This window comes from Durio zibethinus, chromosome 27, assembly GCF_047325235.1.
Source record: "Durio zibethinus cultivar Kanyao isolate XHJ-2024 chromosome 27, ASM4732523v1, whole genome shotgun sequence".
In the NCBI taxonomy this organism is placed as follows: Eukaryota; Viridiplantae; Streptophyta; class Magnoliopsida; order Malvales; family Malvaceae; genus Durio; species Durio zibethinus.
Genome location: NC_143188.1, coordinates 13,915,615 through 13,940,123, shown reverse-complemented (window position 1 = coordinate 13,940,123; position 24,509 = coordinate 13,915,615). Strand labels below are relative to the sequence as shown.

Below are 24,509 nucleotides of genomic sequence, written 5' to 3'. Positions count from 1 at the left end.
TTTTGGAAAATTCCAGATTCCAGTGAATTTTTCGGCGAAAATTCCAGCCAACCTTGAAGTTTCCGGTGACCTGCCCAGTTTCCGACGAAGAATTCTAGAAATCGGTGACCTTCCGGTGAACTTTCGACGAACTTTCGACGAAAAAACCCAGATCCTGGTGACAAAACCCAGAATCCGGTGAATTTTCAACCGGAGTTCTTCGGCCTTTTAGAGAGAAGGGAGAGGAAAAAGGAAAAAGAGAGAGAGGGGAGGAGCGTTCTGCCGAAAAACAGAGGGAAGTGCCTTTTATACCCTCTCAAAACGATGTCATTTTGGCCTTAAGTAACCTAGAGGATCCGCGCGTTTTGTCGAGATCCAACCCGACTCGAGCGTCGACCCGCTTCCTGACTCGCACGTGTCTGCCACCCTCCAAGCCGAGCCAAGCCGAGCTGAGCTCCAAAGCTGCTTCTCCGAGCCGTTTTTTCTTCCTTGAGTCGAGCCGAGCCGCTCCAGGTTTTTTTTTTTTTGAATTTTTTTTATTTTCATTTCTTTGTTTATTTGTTTTTATATTTATTAGATTAGGTTTTATTTAATATTTTTTATCTTTATCTTATTTTTATTTTTCTTTTACTTTTCTTTATTTTTATTTTTATTTATTTTCACTTTTATTTTTTTTTATTATTCTATTTTCTTTAAATAAAAATCAAAAGTTCCAAAAAAAATATTTTTGGGGAAAAGTTGAAAGTATCAATTTTCCTTGAAAATCAAAATTTTCGAAAAATATTTTTAGGGAAAAGTTGAAAGTATCAATTTTCCTTAAAAATAAATTTTCAAAAAAAAGATTTTTGAGGAAAAGTTGAAAGTATCAATTTTCCTTGGAAATCAAAGTTTCAAAAAAAAAAATATTTTTGAGGAAAAGTTGAAAGTATCAATTTTCCTTAAAAATAAATTTCCAAAAAATATCTTTGGGGAAAAGTTGAAAGTATCAATTTTCCTTAAAAATAAATTTCCAAAAAATATTTTTGGAGAAAAGTTGAAAGTATCAATTTTCCCTACACAAGAACAATCATTCTTTCCTTCCTTTCTATTTTGATTTTGATTTTGATTTTTCTTTAACCAATCCGACGACGGAGCCTCTGCAAGTGAAACAGTAGTTTTTCTTGTATACTCTTAAGGTGAGGGAATTTTCTCAATTTTCTGCTAAAAGTATTAGAGTCAATTGAGAAAAATTTCCAATAATTAATTACTTGGTAAAAATTTTAAGGCTCATTGGATAACACAAAATTAAGCTGGTACCATCTTTTGATGGGCGTTGTGAGGGTGCTATAACCTTCCTCACACATAACCGAACTCCCGAATCCTGTTCTGGTTAGCAGACCTGAACCTATTCTTTTAGGGACCCTTAATTTTAGGTGTTCCCTGAAAGAACAGATTCTTTAGGTGGCCAATCGCACCTAGACAAAAAAGATTGGTGGCGACTCCCTAAAGTCAATGTCTAGCGATAGATCCCCGGATCTAGACGTTATGACAATGTGGTATGTAGATGTAGTATTAAATTCTTAGTTTTATTAATCAAGGTTCAAATCCTAACTGTCTCAAATAAAATATATATATCTTTATTGGGATTCAATCCAAATCAGGATATCATTTTTTTTTTTTGGTTTTTGAATGGGGTTTGTCATTTTTTATTTAATTTTTTTTAGGTTTATGTTCTACTTCGAGTAAAGATCTATCCGATTTTGATTTGTGCATGTAAGACAAATGACCCAATACCTCGTCTTTTTGCTATGATTTCATTTCATTTCCTTTTTTATTTTAATTTAATTCTTTTTTCTTTCATTCTTTTGCCAAATATTCAACGTGTTTATCATATTATTCAATTGATTAATAGTTTGAAATTGCTATTATTTATATTTATAATTAAAAAAATTTATGATTATGATATCGATGATAATCATAAATATATTATTGGCTCGAAATTATTTGGATAACATTTGGTATCATTTTCAAGATCATCATGTCAATTTAATCATTGCGTTGATCTTATTACCAAGATATTATCACTCTTGAATTGGAATCACTTTATTTTATTTTAAGAATTAAAAATCACTATATTTGGTATTACCAAAAATCAAATATTATTTTGTTTAAAAATAAAAAAATAACTTACATATGGTAATAATTGTACAAGTTAATGATTTTAAAATTATTTAAAGATAATAATGTGCAAAATATTAATAATATTTTATCTATTTCATGATAAAAATAATTAAGTTATTAAATTAATAAATATATTTATTGATAGGTTTTATAATATAAATTATGTTAAAAGCATTTAAATTAAAAAATAAAATTAATCTATTAAAATCATAAAAATATATATTATATATAAAATATTAAAAAAGTAGAAAAAGGCATAAAAATTATTTTTGAACTTGTTATAATGAATGTTAGTTTGAAAATATAAGAATTTATAATATAAAATATTACACTTTTAAAAGAAAAAATTTTTGAATCCACATATTAAATAGATAATATCAATTATTATTATTTTGATATATTACTTTATTCCAATGATAAAAATTCTTATTCTTTTAAAGTTCACTCTTCAAGACAGTGATTTAATTACTTTTAATAATCCAAAATCACTACCACATAGAATTATTAGTGTTTATTAGACATAATGATCTAATTATTATGTGTAAATCATCATAATTTTTAGTGTAATAACCTCGTACCAAACACTACCTTAAAGCATCTTCTCACTTATCTCTTTATTTCTTATATATCTGCTACTTAATTTCAGAGAATTCTTACTCATATAGGAAGGGTTTGTTTTGTAGCTGTTAGTTATAGCCCTTGGTTGCCGAAGTAGTAGAGGATTTCAGGGCTTTACCCAGTACATCTTTTCTCTCAACCAGTCCAAACAAGATTTTTTATGTCGACTCAGACGAATTTATGGGATATTACTTTCCCATGATCTCTCAATGGATTTGAACTTAAGCAACAAGAAAAAAGTACATTTTTTTATTATTTAAGCCAACCTTCCGTTGATTTTTCATATATAGTTATTAGTAACAACCAAGTGTGTTTTTTGTTGAAGTTGGAGGTAATATAGTGGTAAGGTACATGAACCTTATAAGTTATATTAAAAAATTAATTAAAAAAAGTAAAATATATGTTAGCCTCTTAATATGTTTATAGAATTAAAAATAGTATATCAAATACGAATTCTAAAACTAATTACTTGTCGAAAAATATTAAATTTGGATAATTTTTCCAACTTCATTCTTTGGTGTATATAAGATGAAGGGTACAGACTTAATCAGAAAGGCATACATGAAGAACAATGGCACATATATAGTAAGCCTTTTGTAACCACTAATTATGGCCGTGTCTCGGTTGCCCAACAATCAGCTGTCTTGTCACTATCATCTATACGATGAGGACAGAGGAAACCACTTGCTGCATGTTGAAATCTGGGTGGTGGTTTTGCTTCTATTAGATTTCTCTGAATCTCTTCATTTACCTTCTTTTCTACAATAAATCCAATAAAAAATAAAAAATAAAAAAATTTTAAACTAAAATTCAATAATCATTCAAAATTTTATTATTTTTTTAATTAATTAAATCCTCAAATATGTAATTTCATCAATTGAGTCCTTATTAGAGGAAAAATTATTAACTATCTTCATCCAATCGATGGGTTAATTTGATGAAAAAAATGTTTAAAGATTTATTTAGATAAAAATAGATATTTAAAAATTTAATTGATGTAAAGTAAAAAATTCAAAATCTAATTGATTGTAATAAAATAAATGACTATTGAATTTTTATTTAAAGATTTTTTTAATAATTTTAGCAAAAAAAACCTGACAAACTCAGAATAGAGAAAGAGAATTAATTAAGAAGAATGTTTCATATATATAGTTATAACTTACCCAAGTGTGTGTTTCCGGTTGAAGTTGGAGGAAAGAGTAGTGAAAGTGAAAATAGTAGGACAAGTATAGAAAGGATAAGGGACATCTTACTGGGCATGTTTGCTGAGAAACTGAGTTTTGGATGAAGCCAATGGCAGCTTGATTCGATTGGGATTCTAATTATCTTGAAGCAGAAAGAGGATTTGGTACTCAATTTGGGCTCATGCTCCATTATATAAAGCTGCCCACTCGTTCATTCCAAGTCTTTTTTTTTAACAATTAGTCGTTGTAAGTTTCGTAGAATTGCTCTTTCTTCTTCTCCTTTTTGAATTTCCAAATGATGATGTCGGCCATGATATTAACGTTTAACAGTAATGAATCTTAATGTTTAACTTTGAGGAATTGAAATAATATTTTACGATAATAATTTTTTATTTTTTAAAATATTAAATTTGTTAATAATAAAAAAAATTTTAATGTAAATATAAAAACAAAATTTATAATTATAAATATGTTAATATAAAATATGTCTTCCACTTCTTAATCAAGTAATTAAAAAGACTTTAAAAAAATGTAAAGTGAGAATTTGAATCTCATCATTGTATCAAAAAGATATATAAATATATATATAAATCACTAACAACATTTTTTATTAAAAAAAATTATATCTTTTACATTATTAATATATTATCTTATCATATTTAATATTTTAAATATTAAAATAAAAATCATAAAAAATTATATTTTTCCAATAAAAGATAGATATTAAAACAATAGAGTAAAGATTTTAATATAATAAATTGAAACCTTATAATTTTTTAAATGGTACCTTTAAATTATGAAAAGGTACTTAAGTTATAGTCATATTAATTATTTTGGTACGTAGCAATTTTCAAAGGAAATAAGCATGCTTAAGTATTAAAGTAAAAAAGGTTAGAAAAATATTTTTAAATAAAAATAGATTTTAGAACAATAGAGTAGAGACTTTGATACGAGTAAATAAAATCATCTAATTTTTTACATGATAATTTTAAAATTAATAAAAATGAAAAGATACTTAAACTAACAATTTTAATTATTTTAGCTCATATTCACAAAAAAATGAGCATGCAATGTATAGTAAAAAGAAGTTTGATTTAAAAAAAGAGAAAAGGATGTCAATTGAATATTTTTTAATTGGTTTAATAATTATAAGACTCATATATATATATATATATATGTTAAACTTACATCTACATCTTTCTGAAAATATAATAATAATTAACTTATTTATTTTAAATTAAAAATTATTTATAATAAGTAAATCTAAATTAAAGAATAATATATTTGAACACAATAAATTTAAGTTTGAAAAAGCCTAATTAATTTATTTGTAAAGAAATCTCAAAATTATTGAAAAATAATATGTCAAAAAAGTTTTCAAAAGTTGGGAGAATGTATGGCCCTAGTAGACTCTAATGAAAAGACACCTAGATTTTTAATTTTATTGAACAACTTTAAATATCAAAAAATAATAAGCTTAAAGGTATGTTATTGGCTATTAACACATCAAATCTAATAATTTTATATTTGAAATGATATGATATGAAAAATAATGAAAAAATATAAAATAATATGGTTTAAAATTGAAAAAAAATAATATATGGATTTAAAAAAATAAAAAAATACATGTTTTATATTTTATGTATCAACACGAATTGTGATACTATAATTTTTATATTTTTATATAAATTTAACATAAAATAAATACAACATGAATACACAAATTCACTTCTCTTTATTTGTTTTAATTTGTTACTTCTTTTTGTCTTGTACATAATGTTTATATACTATCTTAGCTTGACATATTTTGATCTAATTTTTTAAATTTTGTTATAAATTATTTTAAATATTTTAGTAAATTAAATTTTAATAAATATTATTACCTCCACGAATATCAAATATCAAGATCCTATAACATTACTATAATTTGGCTTACGGAAACTTGGTTGTCATTTTTTTTTCTTTTTCAAATGCAATATCCTTGAGTAATTGATGCTCTAAAATTGGCCAATGCCTTTACACTTAATTTTTCTTACATTTTGGCTTCCCCCCAACTTAGACGTAACAAGGTCTTCGTTACTTTTTTTTTTTTTTTCACAGAGATAAACAAATTGTTGGAAGAGAAATGTGACAAGTTTTTATAATAAAGAAATGTGACTTTCGACGTCAATGTTTGCTCTTCTCTCAAAGTTGATGTGGAAACTCACTTTACATGATTATTCCTTATCTAAATAGAAGTATTCTTCAACGTGTTTTCATTGATTTTTCTAACTTTCTTTAATTAATTCAATACAATTTAATTGCAAAAACAACTTATAATATAATTATAATGATAAGAAAAAAGAAAAAAGATCAGATGAGTTTGCTGTTGTTTATATTTTATTCAAGCTTAAACATTTTATTTTCAAGTAATAGGAGAAAACTGCATCATTAGTTTGTGGTCATTTCTGAAGTTACATTTTATTAGTATTAAAATTTTTTTTTTAGTTTTTGTTATTTTGAAATTATTTTAATGAATTTTCACTTATATTTTCCTAATCCTCAATTTATACACTTTTCTTTCATTCTCAAATAACATTACCAGATTACCATGAGCAAATAGCATATTAGCTTAGACCCCCAATTTTATATGGGACGATTTGATTTTGATCTATTTTTATATTTGATTTGAATATTTTGATTTGGGTCAGTTTAAGAGTTTTAATCAAATTTGTGAATGAATTTTATGTCAGATTAATTTTTTTTGGATTATTTTACATGAGTCAAGTCTATTGCAATTTAATTAATTGATTTAAAATTAGATTATGCGAGTTTAAAAGTTCAAAGTCCAAGTAATAGAAAGGATAAAAGGCATCTTACAGGGCATCTTTGTTCAGAAACTGAGTTCTGGATGAAGCGATTGCGGCTTGATTGGATTGGAATTCTAATTATTTTGGAGCAGAAAGAGGATTTAGTAGTCAAGTCCTTTTTTTTTTTTTGACAATTGCTCGTTGTACGTTTTGGAGAATTGCTCTTTCTTCTTCTCTTTTTTAAATTTACAAATGATGATGTCAGCCATGATATTAACGTTTAACAGTAATGAATCTTAATGTTTAACTTTGAGGAATTGAAATAATATTTTACGATAATAATTTTTTATTTTTTAAAATATATTAAATTTATGTGGTCATTTTTATGTGGTCATTTCTCAAGTTACATTTTATTAGCATTTAATTTTTTAGTTTTAAATATTTTGAATTTACTTCAAATTCATTCATATTTAATGAATTTTGACACATATTTTCCTAATCTTCAATTTATACACTTTTTTCTTTCCTTCTCAAATAACATTACTAATTTACCATGAGTAAATTGCATATTAGTCATCAATTTAATATTTTCTTAATGTTTTATTTTTATTTGCAGTATAAAAAAGCTCAATATTTTCATTTATGATGTTTTCAATTTGTTTCAAATCCATCAATCCGTCAATACCATACTAAAATATGAACAAAATTTATCACAATACTTCAAACAAAATAAACGCAAAAGTTTCATCCATATATTCTAACAAATTATCATAACAAATACCGGTTCAACAGGTATATATATACTGGGATTAATAAATTCATGATAACTTATTTTTTAACAGGTTTATATATGACGGGATTAATAAATTCATAATAATTTATTTTTTATAATCTTTCAACATATTCAAATTCAAACAATTAAATAAAAAACAAACTATCTTATGATTTAAACCAACGTCAGTTCATAATGTCTTTTTTAATTTAACTTGCTACTAAGCTATCTATATATAGAATCAGACATACGTAAGACTCGTTGCAATATTAGCAGTATCTTTGCCTGTTTGAGCCTCGTGTCATTGTGCTCTTTTATCTCCACGGATTGATCTAGTATTACACCTCTTTTTTTTTTCTAAATTTCTTTTTACCAAACACATAGTAAATTAAGGGGCAATAACATATAGCAACATTACTTGTAATTATTCAAGATTGGTGGGCTGAATGTTTTATGACAAGCATGCAAATTACATATTTTATCCACTATTAAAAATTGAAAAGCATTTGCTAAAGTTTCCATCTTTATTAGTTTTATATGTTTCTCTTAATATGAACATTGTTAGTGCCTTTAGTGGTGTGAAATTACAAAATGAGAGCACAAGACCTAAGAAATTTCTTTGTAAGGCACTGATTTGGAGATTAAAAAATTGTTGTAAATATTGAAATTTAAATCTTTACTTATTAAATGTCACTTTTTATGAATAATTACATAATCTAATCGAGCTAAAACTTGAATTCTCTCTATATATTTGATAATTGAATTTGTGAGGATTCAATCATAATTATTGAAATTACAGGAGTTTAGTGGTCTATCAATTTACTTTCTATTTATTCATCCACAAGCTAAATCTTCATTTCCTGCAGCAGGGAAAGAAATTAACAATCGAAGGAGTTAAAAAATCAAGACAGATCATGGGTGTTCACTTGGTGTTTCACTTCATGCTGCTGCCATGGCTAATACAAGCAGCAGCATCCCAAGAGACAGACAAGTACACTTGTACAGAAGTATGTGGAAATGTTACAATTACATCCCCATTTGGAATAAAAGACCGCTGCTATACAAACTCGTGGTTTAGTGTAACTTGCAATTAAACAGCTGATGGACCGAAGCCTTTAATCAGTCGGATCAATCTGGAGCTGCTCAGTTCGTTCTCGCCAGGCAGCGAGGTAGTCGTTAATAATCCAGTAACTTACGTAAATTGTGGCAATAAAGATGATTAAACTATATATGTATAAGATTAAACTATATGTATTTCTAACTTTAATTATTTTATTCATTTCATAAATGACAGAAACAGCCAAATGTGGGAATCGTATATATAAGAAATGTCATATGCTTTGTCTGAATACTCCTGGCAACTATTGTTCTTCGCAATGCCCTGATAAATATAAATACTTAAGTGTTGACGATAGATGCGAGCCCATAGCGATTGATTCACCAACGTTGACAGCCAAAAAAGAACCAGACTTGGCAATCATTATAGATGCGTGTCAAATTTGCTTTTTTATTTTTTTAATACACCAGAACCAAACATCGGACAACTCGATTGAAGGGTTCTTACTGCATTGGAAGATTCGTTTTATAATTTAGTCCAATTATAAAATGTACCCTCTCTCGGTGCGATGGCAACCTTCCTATTAGACTCCAAAATTAATGAAACTTTATTATCTATATTCAAGAATTTCACCCCACTCTTATCACTTGTATTCATATTTACCTTTTACATTAATAAAATTTGTGCCCTATATAGGCTGCATCACAAGTGTTGGAACAATATTTTTGCTACTTGGCACATGGGGTATGTACAAAGTACTAAAAAGAAGAAAAGACATCAAGCTTAAGCAAAGACACTTTAAAAGGAATGGAGGTTTACTACTGCAACAACAATTGTCCAGCAATGAAGGTAATGTTGAAAAAATAAGGTTGTTTACTTCAAAGAAGTTAGAAAAGGCAAATGATTTTTATAACGAGAATCGAATCCTCGGTCAAGGAGGCCAAGGAACTGTTTATAAAGGAATGTTAGCTGATGGAAGCATTGTGGCAATCAAGAAGTCTAAAATGATGGTAGAGAAGAAAGTTGATGAAAAGAAGCTTGAACAGTTCATCAATGAGGTGATAATATTGTCACAGATCAACCATAGAAGTGTGGTTAAGCTTTTAGGATGTTGCCCGGAGACAAAAGTCCCTTTGCTAGTATATGAGTTCATCCCCAATGGAACACTGTCTCAATTCAAACATGATCAAAATGAAGAATTCCCAATGACATGGGAAATGCGTTTACGAATTGCTATAGAAATTGCCAATGCATTATCCTATTTGCATTCGGCTGCTTCTGTCCCCATTTATCATCGAGACATCAAATCCAGCAACATACTTTCGGATGATAAATACAGAGCCGAAGTGTCGGATTTCCGAACATCAAGATCAATTTCACTTGAACAAACTCATCGTACCACTCGAGTACAAGGAACTTTCGGATACTTGGATCCTGAGTATTTTCGATCAAGTCAATTTACAGAGAAGAGTGATGTTTACAGTTTTGGGGTTGTTCTTGTTGAAATTTTGACGGTACAAAAACTCATCACCTCGAGACAATCAGAGGAAGTGAGAAGCTTGGTACCATTTTTTCTGCTCTCAATGAAGGAGAATTCATTATTTGACTTTTTTGATCCAATCATAATGAATGACGGTCCAGAAGAAGAGAGTGTAGCAGTTTCAAAGCTGGCAAAAAGATGTTTGAATCTTAATGGAAAGAAAAGGCCTACAATGAAACAAGTTGCAATGGAGCTGGAGTTGATTATGTCGTCAGAAGAAGCTAATGCGATTGAACCAAGTGGCGATGAAGAATCTTATACAAATGACATAATCGATCCTTGGGCTATTGCTACTTGTTCAACCATGTCAATTATAAACAATTTGTAGTTTAACATTGTAATTACGTTCTTTCTTTGGTGTGTACTCGATGTAATATATCTTCTTGATTAGTTTATATTTTTATCCTTCTTCTAAATTCAATTATTTTTCTCTCTTTTTTTCTTCATGTTGTTTTTTTATTGAAGATTTCTTTTTATGCTTTTGATACATTTTGCAAGAAAAAAATTTAATAAAAATAAGGATGACAAAACAATCCATTCTTCATGGATTTTGATTGCCCTCTATCTAATGTCTGTGTTTTGAAAAGTTCTAGATAAATTCAAGGTTTTTCTTTTTTTATTTTAATCGAAGTTGGATCAAAGTCAATTTAGAATGTTTTATCTTGTACCGGATATATATAAATTTATATTTTAAAATATTTATATAAATGAGTTTCGATTATTTCAGATCTGATGGATATGATTTTTGTTTGGGATCTAATCGAGGATTTTTCCCGAAAATAAAACTCGAGTTAGATGTTGGTTTATAATGTTCTGTCTTATTTTTAATATATATTAAATTATATTTTTAATTATTTATTTATTTTATATTTATATTTATATTTATATGTATTTAATATATTAACAAATTATTATTTAATATCTAAGTTAATAACAATATTTTTGTTTAAGTACCTTAGTAGAAATTCTTTTATTTAGATACCACATTAGAAAGTGTAATAATTTAGGGGCAAATGAAGTATTATTTCTATTATATACATATAGAGAAAATTGGTCAATGACAATTTTCTTCCTTTTTCTAATTCGTGTTTTTTTTTTTTTTTTTTTTTTTTTTACATATGAGGTGTGAACATGAAACTTTTAAATGTACCATGCATAAGTGAAATTTGGTCCATGACAATTTTCTTCGTTTTTCTAATTCGTATTTTTTTTTTCTACACATAAGATGTGAACATGAAACTCTTAAATGTACGTTATGGAATATTATTTAAATACGAGTTTACAGATCACCACCAATCAACAATTAAATGTGAAACCATACATCTCTCACTTACAAACCCAATTCTGAATACAAATTCTCACATTAGGCATAAAAAACGCAAATAAGGACCACAAGATATATGTAAAAGCTATCCAACAACAACAACAACAATAATAATAATATAATCAATCCAAACCAATCAATTAAACTAAATATAAATCAATAGATATTGCTGCAAGGAATGAGAAAAAAAATCAAAATTTAATTCAATGATTTATTTAATTATCTCAAGAGTTGACATTTAACAGATTTAAAATGCAAATCTTAATACTTTAAAAAAAATTTTATCCTCGAGCTGCTATCTATGTAAAAAAATTGATCATCCAATATAACAAAAAAGGAATAAAACCAACAACAAATCCATTGTCAACAATCCATGATACAATGTTCATGTTTTTAAATTTTCTCTAACTTGATGACTACGTAAAAGAGAAAATTGGTTTATGACAATTTCTTTTTGAGTTGACGTCGAGACTTTTCTTAGCCTTTGTTTTTTTTTTTTTTTTTGGTTTTTGACACGTAGACGAAGAACTCGAGACTTTTCTTTTAATATTCTGTTCATTTTGGGTTTATTTTGAATTTTTTGTTTACATAAAATTTACAAAAAATCACTAAATCACAAGGGAAAAAAACAAGTTAATTAAAATTCATTTTTTTAATTTAGAATTATTTTATATAAGAAATTAAAAATTTTCTCTCAAAAATATTATTTATAATTTTTGATTGATTGATATTTACTTTTTATTTTCATTTCATTGATTATTAGTAACTCACCATAATTATGGGTAAGATTTGCAAGGTCAACCATAATTTTAAAGGTTATAGGTGTTAATTATTTTCTTTTATATTATAATTACAATTTGATTCAGAAGTAAAAAAAAAAAAAAAAACTATTTAAAATTTTGAATATAAATAATATTGAATCTAAGGCTTTTCTTTTATTAAAAGTTAAAGTTTATTTATGAAATTTAACTAATTTGTAATGGTGACTTTTTAATTGAAGTGAAGAAAGAATCTTTAATCTTGTTCTTCTTCGGCTGCATTTTAAGTTATTATCTTTGATATCTACTTAATATCCACTTAAAACAAAATAAAATAAACTATTTATGAATAGTTGTCACACTTAATTTAATTAAATTATTGAATATTTCTAATTGAAGATTTTATTTTTATTTTTAAATTTATTATTATCTTACTAATTATTTATTTTATTATTTCTTAAGAGTGAAAAAAAAAAACTTCTTATTTATGTGTATAGTTTTAGAAACTGAATTTAGTTCTAATATTAGAAAAAAATGAATTTTTCGATATTTTCTACTCACAATTTAGAAGAATAAATTTTTTATAAAAAATAAAAAGCAAAAAAAAAAAAAAAGAAAAAGAAATAGGCCTAATTGGTTACTAGCCAATCAGCTTAACAGTTAAGAGATTAATTATGTTCACTCAAAAAAAGAAAAAAAAAGATAATTCATTTCCACTTTTTCACAAAGTTTGATGAGACTGATTGCAATACTAGAAATGTAAATCATGCTTTTGACGGTAACATTACTTTTTAAAGTTTGGTGGGGTACCTGAATTATATTTTAGGGAGAATTAGAAAAAGCTCCTGTCTATTACAAATTTTTATTAATTGGTGCTATAGGAATAAATTATTACATTAAAGGAATTGACAAGTTTTAAATTTATAACAAAAAAGTTATTTTTACTCTTTTTGATCTTAATGACTGAGTTTGTGTTAGAAAACAAAAAAAAAAGAAAAAGAAGAAAATTTTCTTTTCCTTCCGGTTAGTGTCAAGCTACTTCCCACTCACATTCCCAGCTTTCCTTTTGTTTTTTCCCATTTTAAATTTTCTCAAAGGAAATAGTTTCTCAACAGAAAATCAAATAAAACAAAAATTGAATCTGTTTAATCTATATCTTTGTCTAAAAGGTTGTTTTCTCTCCAAAATAGCGGAATCTAAGACCAAGTTTGAATCCATAAAGGAATAGGTCATTGATTACAAGCTTATAACTGTTGATAATTTATTTTTTTTTATTTTTTTAAATATTGTGTTTCCTTTTTTTTTCTTTTGTTTCAAACAAAAGGGTATTTGTGGCTTACCGGTATTGTAGGTTCCATTGTTTATAATTAATCTCAACCTAACATGAAAACCAACATTAAGATCATTCATGCAAGGTAAATCTTTTATTTTTTTTCATTTATTTTTCTTTTGTTGCTTTATTTGTGTTACTAAAGTTTTTTTAATTCATATATATGATTATAATAAATTATAAATCTTTCGTTTAGATTCATGCAAAAGGGTATTCAAAAATAATGAAATTTGTCCCATATTTGATTGCTAGAAACTTGAAAATGAGAAAATAATGTGAAATTTTTATTTTTTATTAGAATTTTGCTTTTGTCTTCCATGTTTGATAAATTTACAGGGCTTCGAAGAATCCTTCTATTTCCGTTGGTTTTGGGTTATAAATGGTTTGATTATTTGCGTTTTTAGCTATTGTTTTCTATTAGAAAAGGCAAATATTTTCACCACCTATGTTATAGGATGCAAATTTTACTATCTTTAGGCCTCAATTGATTGTTGTCTCGGATATATCCAAACTGTTGAAAGTATATGAGAAAAATTTTGCGAAACTTAAGGTTTTCCATTTTAACATTTTTCGTACAATACAGTCAGAGTTATGGTAATTTGCTATTTCTGAATATTTTGCAGAAGATTTAATTGTACTGGAAGAAGAACTAGAAAACTGTTTTTATAAATCAAAAAAGAATTTGAACTATTAGAATGGTTTTTGTTGGTTTATTATGACGACGGGATTTTTGTAGCAAAGAATTTGATAGAGATATTTTCTTTTTTCCCTAAAGATGGTTACTACTTTGGTGGGGTCAAGCATAGGAACTAGGGCGCAAGAGCTAAGAAATTTCTTTGGAACTTTTGAGTTTACGCCCGATCTATATTTACATACACCCGACTAAATCTTGATTGATTTCCCCGATAGAAAGAAATTAACAATCAAAGGTGGGTGAAATTAAGAGAGAATGGGCGTTTACTTGGCGTTTTACTTCAGCCTGCTACTATGGCTTATTCAACCAGCAACATCGCAAGGAGCAGTCAAGTCTGATTGTCATGAAATCTGTGGGGATGTTCCTATTCGACCCCAATTTGGAACAAAAGCTGGTTGCTATAAAAATTCGTGGTTTAGAGTGACTTGCAACAAGACCAGTAACGGGCTAAAGCCTTTCATCAGTCGCATCAATCTGGAGCTACTCGGTCCGTTTACGTCTGACGATTCTGTCACCGTCAACAATCCGGTAACTTATCTCAATTGCGGCAAAAAGGGAAACAATGGCAACACTGCTCCTGCTACTGTCAACCTAAAAGGCAGTCCATTTTTCTTCTCAAGTAGATTCAAGAAATTCGGGTCAGTAGGTTGCGGCAAGTTGCTACTGTTTCTAGTAATATTCAAGCTGATCCCATCACAGGCTGCCTGCGACAAAGATGTGGCGACCAGACTTCTAAATTAGGAGGCTGCTATGCCATAATTACCGAAAATCTGAAATCGTTTACTGCAACCATGACAGAAATCATTGATTCTGGGAAGAAAGAATACAACAAGAGATGCACATCTGCTTTCATTTTTTACCCTTCCATGTTTAAGTCATCGGATCCAGATATCGAATTTCCCATGTTTAACTCATCGGGTCCAGATATCGAATTCTCCACGACATAAGCATTGATACGACGCATGTTCCTGCAACGCTGGAGTGGAATCCCATCAAATACGATTTGAAAGGTCTTGTTACAAGTTACTCTAAACCAGGAATTTTTATAGCAACCAGTTCTTATTCCATTTGGGGATGGAATAACAACATGCCCACATTTTTCTTCACAACCAAACTCGTTTACTTCTTTGCTGCTTGAATAAGCCATAGTAGCAGGATGAAGTAATGCCCATTCTCTCTTAATTTCTCCCACCTTCGATTGTTGATTTCTTTCTATCATGGAAATTGATGACGAATTTGCTGGCTGCATATGTCAAATAGATATAGCTCGGCGTATATTCAAAAGGTTCAAAGAAATTTCTTGGCTTTTGCGCCCCAGTTTTCTACATTTGATCCCACTAATGCACTAACCGCATATTTGGTTACCGTAATACAGGGGAAATGGAATTTATATTTTGTGAAAATAAAAAAAAAAAAGAATAATAGAATAAAATAGAGAAATTTAACATAAGTGAATTTCAATATAGAATGCCTAGGTTGTTACTTAATGGATCATGTCAAAAGGGGCAAGACCAAAAAAGACTTGGGTGGTCAGCTGGTAGGGAAGGTGTGGGTAGGTGGGCAGGCTACTGAGAAGGGCCTTGTTTTTATTGAGCTTCTTGAAGGTATGGTTCTAAATACAGCACCATAGTGCAATGTCATCTATGATTCTGATCTCACCTGGTGGAAAAAGGTATGTTTGTTGCTGTTGTTTTGCCATGATTCTCTTACTTGTTATTTGCTCAGTGAAACTTTTTGATTTTAGATTCTATATTATTGGTTAATTACGCATTAGTATTTTCTCTTTTCATTTTATAATATTTATTATTGGTGTCTATTTCAGGACAAAAGTAGAATTTTCAGTTGGTGGAGAATTCTTCCATTGCATCGGGCAGCACGTCACGACACAAGCATTTACGTATATTATGCCATGGATGGCCATAAATAAGAAAAATCTTCCTCAGCTTACGAAAGGGAGAAAATTGGAGTTTCAAAAGTAGAGTTATATGAGGTAAACAAATATTCACCTCCATTTAATGAATCATCAAGTGTCCAAATATTGTTACTTATGCCTGATTTTCTAAATTCTTTAGGGTGAGACTTCACCCCCTGATTATCTCAGTGAGAGTGAGCTCATTTCTCTGATGGAGAGGAATGGAACAGGCACAGATGCATCAATACCTGTGCATATAAACAACATATGTGAGAGGAATTATGTGCAGGTTTATAAATTCTTATGCAAAAAAATTTAAGTTTATCCTTGTGATATTTAGCTTTTGTACGCAAAATGTTAGCCTATCTTTGTATGAGATGGATATTTCATTCTTACTTAAAATGCAGGTACAAGTTGGTAGGAAGTTGGTTCCAACTACTTTAGGCATAACACTGATACGAGGCTATCAATGCATTGATCCAGATCTTTGTTTGCCAGAAATTCGCAGTTTCATTGAGCATCAGATTACTTTGGTTGCTAAGGGTGAGGCAAATCATTCTCGTGTTGTGCAGCATGTACAACAGCAATTCAAGCAAAAATTCAGTTATTTTATTCAGCAGGTTAGAGAACTATATGTTGTACTTGCCTGCTTAAATAGCATCTTGGATAAAGTACATGAAAATCATAGAACAATTGTGGTAAGTTTTTGGTTTGTCATTTGATTAGGGTTGCTTATCATAGAACTTATTTCTAGTAGTCTTACCCAATAGATGGTTCTAAATACAGTGCAATTGTAGTAAGTTTTATTGTTGCTGTTGTTACCACATACTCACTTTTCTGGATGCTCATGTGTATACATTTCATGGATGAAGATTCGACTTGTTTTTATGATTTCTTTTAGATATTGTAACTTGGAATTATTTGTTTATCACTTAACTCCCCCTTCTTTTTCCAGATTGAGAACATGGATGCCTTGTTTGAAGCGCTATTCTCCCCACTATCTGACTCAGGACGTGCTCTTAGTAAATGTGGTAAATGTTTGCGGTACATGAAGTACATCTCTACACAACCACAACGTTTGTTTTGTGGCACATGTGAGGAGGTTTACTACCTTCCTCAAAAGGGAACAATCAAGGTAATACCAAAATGCTGGACCTTTTGCAAAATTCATAGTTTAGTGGAACAATTATCATATGGAATGTTGTACCTTGCATATAAGCCATAAATAATTTCTTGCGTCTTTGCAAAATCCATGGATTCGAAGGAAAAGTAGTTAAGCACTCTTGATAAATCTCTTTCCTTAGCTTGCCATTTTCTTCTCCCCCCCCCCCCCCACCACCTTTTTCTTTTTCTTTCATTTCCTCCTGTCCTTAGATCAATCCTAGAATCTATTACTCCATCCATCCTATTATGTATGTCAAACTAACTCAAGTTTGATAATTATTTTTAGTAAAATAATAAAATTTTAGTAAATTTTTTAAAAATAAGATTTACAAATTTTGAATTTCAAAAATTTCAAAACATCTATAAAAATTTTTAATTCAACATATTTAAAAAAAAAAATAGTCAAAGTTGAGTTTGTCTTACCAAAAAAAGTTTAACAAGGGTAAACAAAATGGGAAGGAAGGAATAATATGCAAAAACTTCAGGTGCCTGATTCCACTTCTTTCTCTTCTTGCTCTTGTATAGAAACCTATCTGAATTGAGGTTGGGGCAACCTGGGGACTTGTTGGGGGCTGAATTACATTCCTCTTTTAGAATGTGTCTGATCCATATTAGTGTTGGACCCATTGGGGTGATTGGGAAACTATGTTTTGCCCTTATCATTTAAATTTATGTGGAATTTTTTCTACAGACGCTGAATGCCAGGACTAACACCTACGAAAGTAAAAAATTACAATTTGCATCTACTTTGCTTATATCTCCTATCAATGTAAACTGACAGGGATATGGGCCATTTTGAAGAACAATGAAATGCTGACTTGGCCTGAGAAAGTGAAGTTTGCAATAGGACTCTTACCAGCAATGCTTGGTGGACAACCTTATGTTGAAGCCCAAGATGGTTTAACTGTTAAAGAGTGGATGAAAAAGCAGGTATGTCAGTTATTTTTTTGACAAAATTCTCCTTTCGAGGCTATTAGCATATACATAAATGGTATGGGTGCAAGTTTGGCTGGTGTCTGAGTGGTGAGCTTAGTTCATCCTGATAAAAAACTTCCCAAAAAGAGCCTCGTCAACTTCAAGCTCTGCTCATATAATGGTGCAATTAATTTGCTGTCTTGTGGTTGCATGCATGTATGGGTCTGATACAGAGTTTTAAGCCTTTACCAAATACATGATACATTTCTTGCTTGAGAAAGGTGCATAAGAGTACAAGTATAATAGAACAACAATCCTTACGCCTGGATTTGTTTGAAGTCGCTTGGGGTCCCTGAGGAGTCTCATTTCTGTGCTATATTCATAGTATTAAATGTGTGCATGACTGTCCATTGATTTTAGTGTTGGTGCTTCATTTTATATGAGTGAAACATGAAATATCATGATGCTAAACTTTTAGATGGGAGAAAAGTATTGCCAAAGGCTTCTAGGAAAATGGAAAAAGGAAGAGGGGGAGGGAGAGGGAGAGGTGTGAATTTATGAAATTGTGTAACAAAAGAAACTTTAGAAACCAAGTTGCCTTGTGCGGAGTTATATTTAGTAGAGTGAACTTTTGTCGGTGATGCAAAGTCTATCAGTTAACGTATGCATTAGCCTCTACATTCATTTAAATAATGCCCATGCGTCATTGTTAATGAATCTGGTATGAATTGCATTAAGTAGCAAAAACTCGTTAAATGAGTAAAAATAAAGAAAACTGGTTTCATCATTTTCTTTTTCAGGGCATACCTGATCGTGTGACTGATGAGGTGTTTATTACCATGTCAAAGGCACTGAACTTCATTAACCCTGATGAACTTTCAATGCAACGTATATTGACCGCTTTGAATCGATTTCTTCAGGTATGGTTCCCTTGTTTGGCCCACTGGTTTTATATTTATAACTTCATTATGTTGGATTCAGAATCAGCAACAAAATCATCAAATGATCCATGGTTGAATTGTACTTGAAACAGAAAACTTATGCCATACGTCAATGGTAGTGACATTATTTGTGTCCCAAAGGAATCTATAAATATGAAACTTGGACACCTCGATTAATACATCATTATTAGATCGAGCAACAGACAGGTAATTTTAATTTTGGCTCATTGGATGTTCTCCAATCACTTTGAGATAGCGTGTTTTCGTGTACTCTTATATACTAGAGTCCAGAAGCATCTACAGATGGTGATGCTTTTGTAATTTGTACTGCAAACAAGGTTCATTGAATATACATTTGTTGGATAGTCATATTCATTCATTTTTATACAGTCGAGGTTATACAAAATAAGGAAAGCAAGGTATAACAACATTACACTAGCTTGCTAAGAACGTATGAAAATCCAACTACAGGAGAAAAATGGCTCAAAGATGGCATTCTTGGACGTAAACCCCCCTGAGAGGCTTTGCATGCCTATTGTTAATCATATTGAATCACTGGGTGGTGAGGTCTGGCTTAACTCACGAATAAAGAAAATAGAGCTCAATGATGATGGAAATGTGAAAGGTTTTCTTCTAAATAATGGCAATTCAATTGAAGGAGATGCTTACATAATTGCAACTCCAGGTATACACTGTTTCCTATTGAATAGTACTATTTAGCTTTACTAGATTACCGGCTTCTCTAATAATAGCTGATGGATGTTGAACTTGTCAGTTGATATCCTCAAGCTACTTTTGCATGAAGATTGGAGAGAGATTTCATACTTCAAGAAATTAGATAAGTTAGTTGGAGTTCCAGTTATCAATGTTCACATATGGTTAGTAACAAATTCTATTGTTTGTTCAAACAATTCATTGGTATTGCTATTGGTCTGTCTCATTCCCCCAACCCCTTTCTAAATCTTTGCACTTCATAAAGATGTTGTTTGAAGTAAGTACATCCCGTTGACTTTCTATTGATATCTTTTCAACTGATTGAACATGGAAACTTAAAAGAAGCGTTACGGGAAGAAACTATTATATATGGGTATTGATCTTGACCATGAGCTGAATGGTTGAGTGCTAATGCAGCATATTATAATCCAGTTTGAGAGCACCTAGGGTATAGAGTCCCACATCAGAACAGTGCTGGAGAAATGAAGGACTGGTATATGTTTTTCAGCCCTTCACAAAAGATATTGCTCATCATTTACATTATGTCCTTCATTTGATATGCCCTCTAAGCAAAAAGCAGGAGTGTTGGCCATGTGCTATGACTCTCTAGGTTGCTTAGACTTTTAAGAGTAGTTTAGAAGAGCATGCATGTGTTTCCTATTGTTGTTATGTCGTGCAATTTTATTATTTTCATGGCAGCATCTTTAAGCAGTATTAATAAGCTTTGGGCTTTTGGTTGAATGTCCCGTGGTTTTCTTTTATTTTCCCATTGAAAAGGGGACAAAGAAAAGGTTGATTTGTTTGAGGTTATATAGACAAGGGGTAGTTCATTTGAGGCTATATCATGGCCAATGCTGTACAGAGTCATAATGAGAGGGCAAAATTGTGGATTACTTTTCAGTGCTCATAAGCAGAGTGGAGCTTAACTCAAAGCCCAATATGGTCGAAATTCACATGCAAGGGGTAATTGTTTAGTGGAGATCGCTGGAAGCTGTTTCTTACGTCAATGACCAGCAAGAAAAATGGAGGATTCATGCATCACAAGTTTAGACCAATATTAAAACCTTTAGGTTTTACATTGTCCCCAACACCGTACACTGATCTCCCATCAGAATGCAGCATTATTTTTGTTCAGAGTTCTTGTAGCAAGCATTGTTGTCTCTAATTTCTTATTAATTCACTGCACTCCACTGATGAAATGAATTTAGTGGTACATGCTTGCTATTCCCTTGTAAACAGATGCATTATTTTCTATAGTGTTACGATACTCAGATCTTTTTTGGGTTTCAAGACTGCAATATGTATATATTTATACCTTTCCCACCAAAATTTAATATGAGAGCCCATGGTTGAGTGGTGTAGATTATCTCCATTTGCAGGTTTGATAGGAAATTGAAGAACACCTATGATCATCTACTCTTCAGCAGGTCTTCCTACTTCATTCATTAGCCCTTTAATTTGCCCCCTCTTTGCTATATGTTTAGCTCTCGTGCTTGTTATCTGCCTGCCCCTTGGTAGCTTTAAGAATTTTTACCAAACATCTTTCTAAATTCATGATATTCATGTAGAAATGGAACTAGAATAAATTTTGAGGAAGAAAGTTATTTGCTTATAAGAATGTGGAAACCAGAGTGTAGGGATATTATTACTTCCTGTCTAGGGTCTCTGCCTATTGATAGCCAAGCAATGCCTGAAACAAATGGAGGTAATCATGTGTCCAATAGTCATCAAACTCCAGTTTCCCAATCTAAGGCAGAAGGTAAGCAACCTATTGAAGTCACTGTTATTGATGAACATGGGAAAATTACTTACAAAAATTGACTTAGCCTTGGAAGGGGAACCTATTAATTATTGGCAACTGTCAAATCCAAAGAACGCTTGGATATAGAAGTGTAATTTTAACTCAACCTTCCATGAGAATTGAGAAAAAGGAAAGTTTGAGAAAGTAATAATTATTGTTGTTTTTTGAAGCAAAGAAAACTTTACTCACTGTTGCATTTCTTAACATCAGAAACATTACAATTTAAAGTCTAATTAATAACTACCCACTAAAATCATAATCCTAAGATTAAGCCATGACCACCAGCATGAATAACAAAAAATAACCAACACCAGAAAAACAGGAACAACAATGAATTCACATTAGCAGTCCTAAACACATCTTCTAACACTCCTCCTTGCTTTAGGAGCTGCAAACACCAAGTTTTGTCCTCAGAAATTCAAACTTGCTAACTGGCAGTGGCTTGGTAAAACGTCTGCAACCTGATCTTCTGTTTTGCAGTAGACAAGAACAACAACTCCATCTTTTTGTACTTTCCTTAAGAAGAATAATTTAATATTAAAATGTTTAGTTTTCCCGTGAAACACAGGATTTTGAGAGATAGCAATGGCAGCTTGATTGTCAACAAGAATCTTCGTGCTTTCCTCCTGCTCTAAGTTAAGATCGATTAAAATCTTCCTTAGCCACAAAGCTTGATTAACAGCAGCTGTTGCAGCAATAAACTCTGCTTCAGCTGTGGATTGAGCTACAATTTCTTGTTTTTTCGAGCTCCATGAGAAAACACCAGAACCAAGTGTGAAACAATAGCCTGAAGTGCTCTTCATATCATCAATGGAACCTCCCCAATCACTGTCTGAGAAACCAACCAGCTTGAACTCTTTGCTCTTTGTATATTTAATGCCAAAATCACTTGTGCCTTTCACATATCTAAGCACCCTCTTTGCAGCCTTGAGATGCCATTCACTTGCACAATGCATAAACCGAGACAAAATGCTTACAGCATTCAAAATGTCAGGCCGAGTTGCTGTGAGAAACATTAAGCAACCAATCAGGCTTCTGAAATATGCCTGATCAATCTTCTCTGTTCCATCTTCTTTACAGAGCTTTTCCTTTGAGTTCATTGGTGTCCTCATTTCTTTACATTCTTCGAGTTTAAACTTCTTCAGAATCTCCTTGGCATATTTCTTCTGACAGATGAAGACTTCATGTTCATTCTGTTTGATTTCCATTCCAAGAAAAAAGGTTATCAATCCAAGATCTGTCATTTCAAAAAACTCCATCATCTCTTGCTTAAACTTCTCCACAACACTTATGTTGTTTCCTGTCACAACTAAGTCATCCACATATAGTGAGATGATAAGAATGTCAGCTCCATTGTGCTTGACATATAATGTTGATTCAGATAAGCTTTTGACAAATCCCAAGTTCTGTAAATGTTCATCAATCCTGCTGTACCAAGCTCTTGGAGCTTGCTTCAATCCGTAAAGTGCCTTTTTAAGAAGATAAACCTTGTCTTCTTCTCCTTCCTTAACATAGCCTTCTGGTTGTTCTACATAAATCTCCTCCTGCAGAAAACCATTCAAGAATGCTGACTTGACATCTAATTGGTGCACTTTCCAATTCATTTGTGCTGCAACGGCGAGTAAGAGCCTGATGGTGTCGAGTCTAGCAACTGGTGCGAAGGTATCTGAGTAGTCCACACCGAGTATTTGAGCATATCCTTTGACCACGAGTCTAGCTTTATACTTGTTGATTGAGCCATCAGCATTAAGCTTGGTTCTGTACACCCATTTGACTCCAATTACTTTTCTGTTTTGGGGTCGATCAACCAACTCCCATGTTTCATTCCTTTCAATCATGAATAGCTCCTCCTTCATTGCAGCAATCCAATTTTGATCCGTCTCGGCCTCTTCATAATTTGTAGGTTCACACACAGCAATATTGCATCTTTGATAAACATCAGAAAGTAGTCTTGTACCTCTGATAGGACTGTCATCCACCATTTCATTCTCCCAGTCTCCAATGCTAGGAAACTTGAGCTTGTGCTCTTTTAAGGTTGATCCATCTTTTTTGCATCATCCCAGTTCCACTCTTCATCTTCCATAAAGTGCACATGCCTGCTTATAATAATTTTTCCAGTTTGTGGTTGGAAAACTTTATAAGCTTTTGCAACTGAGCTGTAGCCAATAAAGATGCCTGGAAGTGCTCTTTTATCTAATTTATCTTTCTTGGTCTGTGGAACATAAGTGAAGCACAAACATCCAAATATTTTAAGGAAATTCAGAGATGGTTTATAACCATACCATGCCTCAAAGGGTGTTTGATCCTTCACTGCTCTTGTGGGAAGCCTGTTTTGCAAAAAAACAACAGTATTTGCTACTTCAGCCCAAAATTGCTTTGGCAGGTTCTTCTCATGTAGCATACATCGTGTCATCTCCAATATGAATCTATTCCGTCTCTCACTTACTCCATTTTGTTGTGGAGTGTATGGAGCAGTTAATTGATATTGGATGCCTGCCTCTTCACAAAAATGAGTGAATGCTTCAGAAATGTACTCTTTGCCATTGTCTGATCTGAGAGTTTGAATTCTACAGCCACTCTCGTTCTCAACTCTGGCTTTAAAGTTCCAGAAGACTTGAGCCACCTCTGACTTGTACTTTAAAAAGAAGATCCAACACATACGGGTGAAATCATCAATGAATGTAACATAATAAAGACTACCTTTTAGAGAAGGCGTTCTTTGTGGGCTTGCAATATCAGTATGAATTAATTGTAACTTCTTTGATGCTCTCCATGTTGCCTTGGGAAATGGTTTCCTACTTTGCTTTCCAAACTGACATGCTTTGCAGTTTGGAATATGATCATCAAGTTCTGGAAA

The 24,509-nt window shown here is 31.0% G+C and overlaps 2 protein-coding genes and 1 pseudogene across 4 annotated transcripts; all 3 read left to right on the top strand.

Moving 5' to 3' along the window:
* The first annotated feature begins 9,386 nt into the window (after positions 1-9,386).
* Positions 9,387-10,613, top strand: LOC111279459 (wall-associated receptor kinase-like 1 pseudogene; annotated as a pseudogene).
* A 3,847-nt stretch (positions 10,614-14,460) lies between these two features.
* Positions 14,461-14,946, top strand: LOC149510970 (wall-associated receptor kinase-like 22). Its single transcript, XM_089756357.1, has one exon. The coding sequence runs from the start codon at positions 14,461-14,463 to the stop codon at positions 14,944-14,946; it is 486 nt and encodes a 161-aa protein (XP_089612483.1).
* Positions 14,947-17,859: 2,913 nt separating this feature from the next.
* LOC111279743 (15-cis-phytoene desaturase, chloroplastic/chromoplastic-like) lies at positions 17,860-19,734 on the top strand. Of its 3 annotated transcripts, none has more exons than XR_016334804.1 (4): positions 17,860-18,211; positions 18,997-19,116; positions 19,230-19,344; positions 19,528-19,734. XR_016334804.1 is itself a non-coding variant. In XM_089756585.1 (3 exons), exons 1-3 carry the CDS (start codon positions 18,092-18,094, stop codon positions 19,254-19,256), a joined length of 267 nt encoding a protein of 88 aa, XP_089612711.1. In that variant the 5' UTR covers positions 17,860-18,091; the 3' UTR covers positions 19,257-19,345. The 3 variants fall into 3 exon arrangements, 1 of the variants encoding a protein (XP_089612711.1); XR_016334805.1 differs by having other exon boundaries at positions 19,609-19,628; XM_089756585.1 differs by lacking the exon at positions 19,528-19,734 and having other exon boundaries at positions 19,230-19,345.
* Positions 19,735-24,509: the final 4,775 nt, after the last annotated feature.

What these genes read in the sequence shown, in the direction of transcription:
- LOC149510970 (XM_089756357.1), top strand. Translation starts at nt 14,461, where the DNA reads ATGGGCGTTTACTTGGCGTTTTACTTCAGCCTGCTACTATGGCTTATT.
- LOC111279743 (XM_089756585.1), top strand. Translation starts at nt 18,092, where the DNA reads ATGCTGACTTGGCCTGAGAAAGTGAAGTTTGCAATAGGACTCTTACCA. An exon ending in AAGAGTGGATGAAAAAGCAG is followed by an intron (nt 18,212 to 18,996) that starts GTATGTCAGTTA and finishes TTTCTTTTTCAG; the next exon opens with GGCATACCTGATCGTGTGAC. An exon ending in CTTTGAATCGATTTCTTCAG is followed by an intron (nt 19,117 to 19,229) that starts GTATGGTTCCCT and finishes TACTTGAAACAG; the next exon opens with AAAACTTATGCCATACGTCA.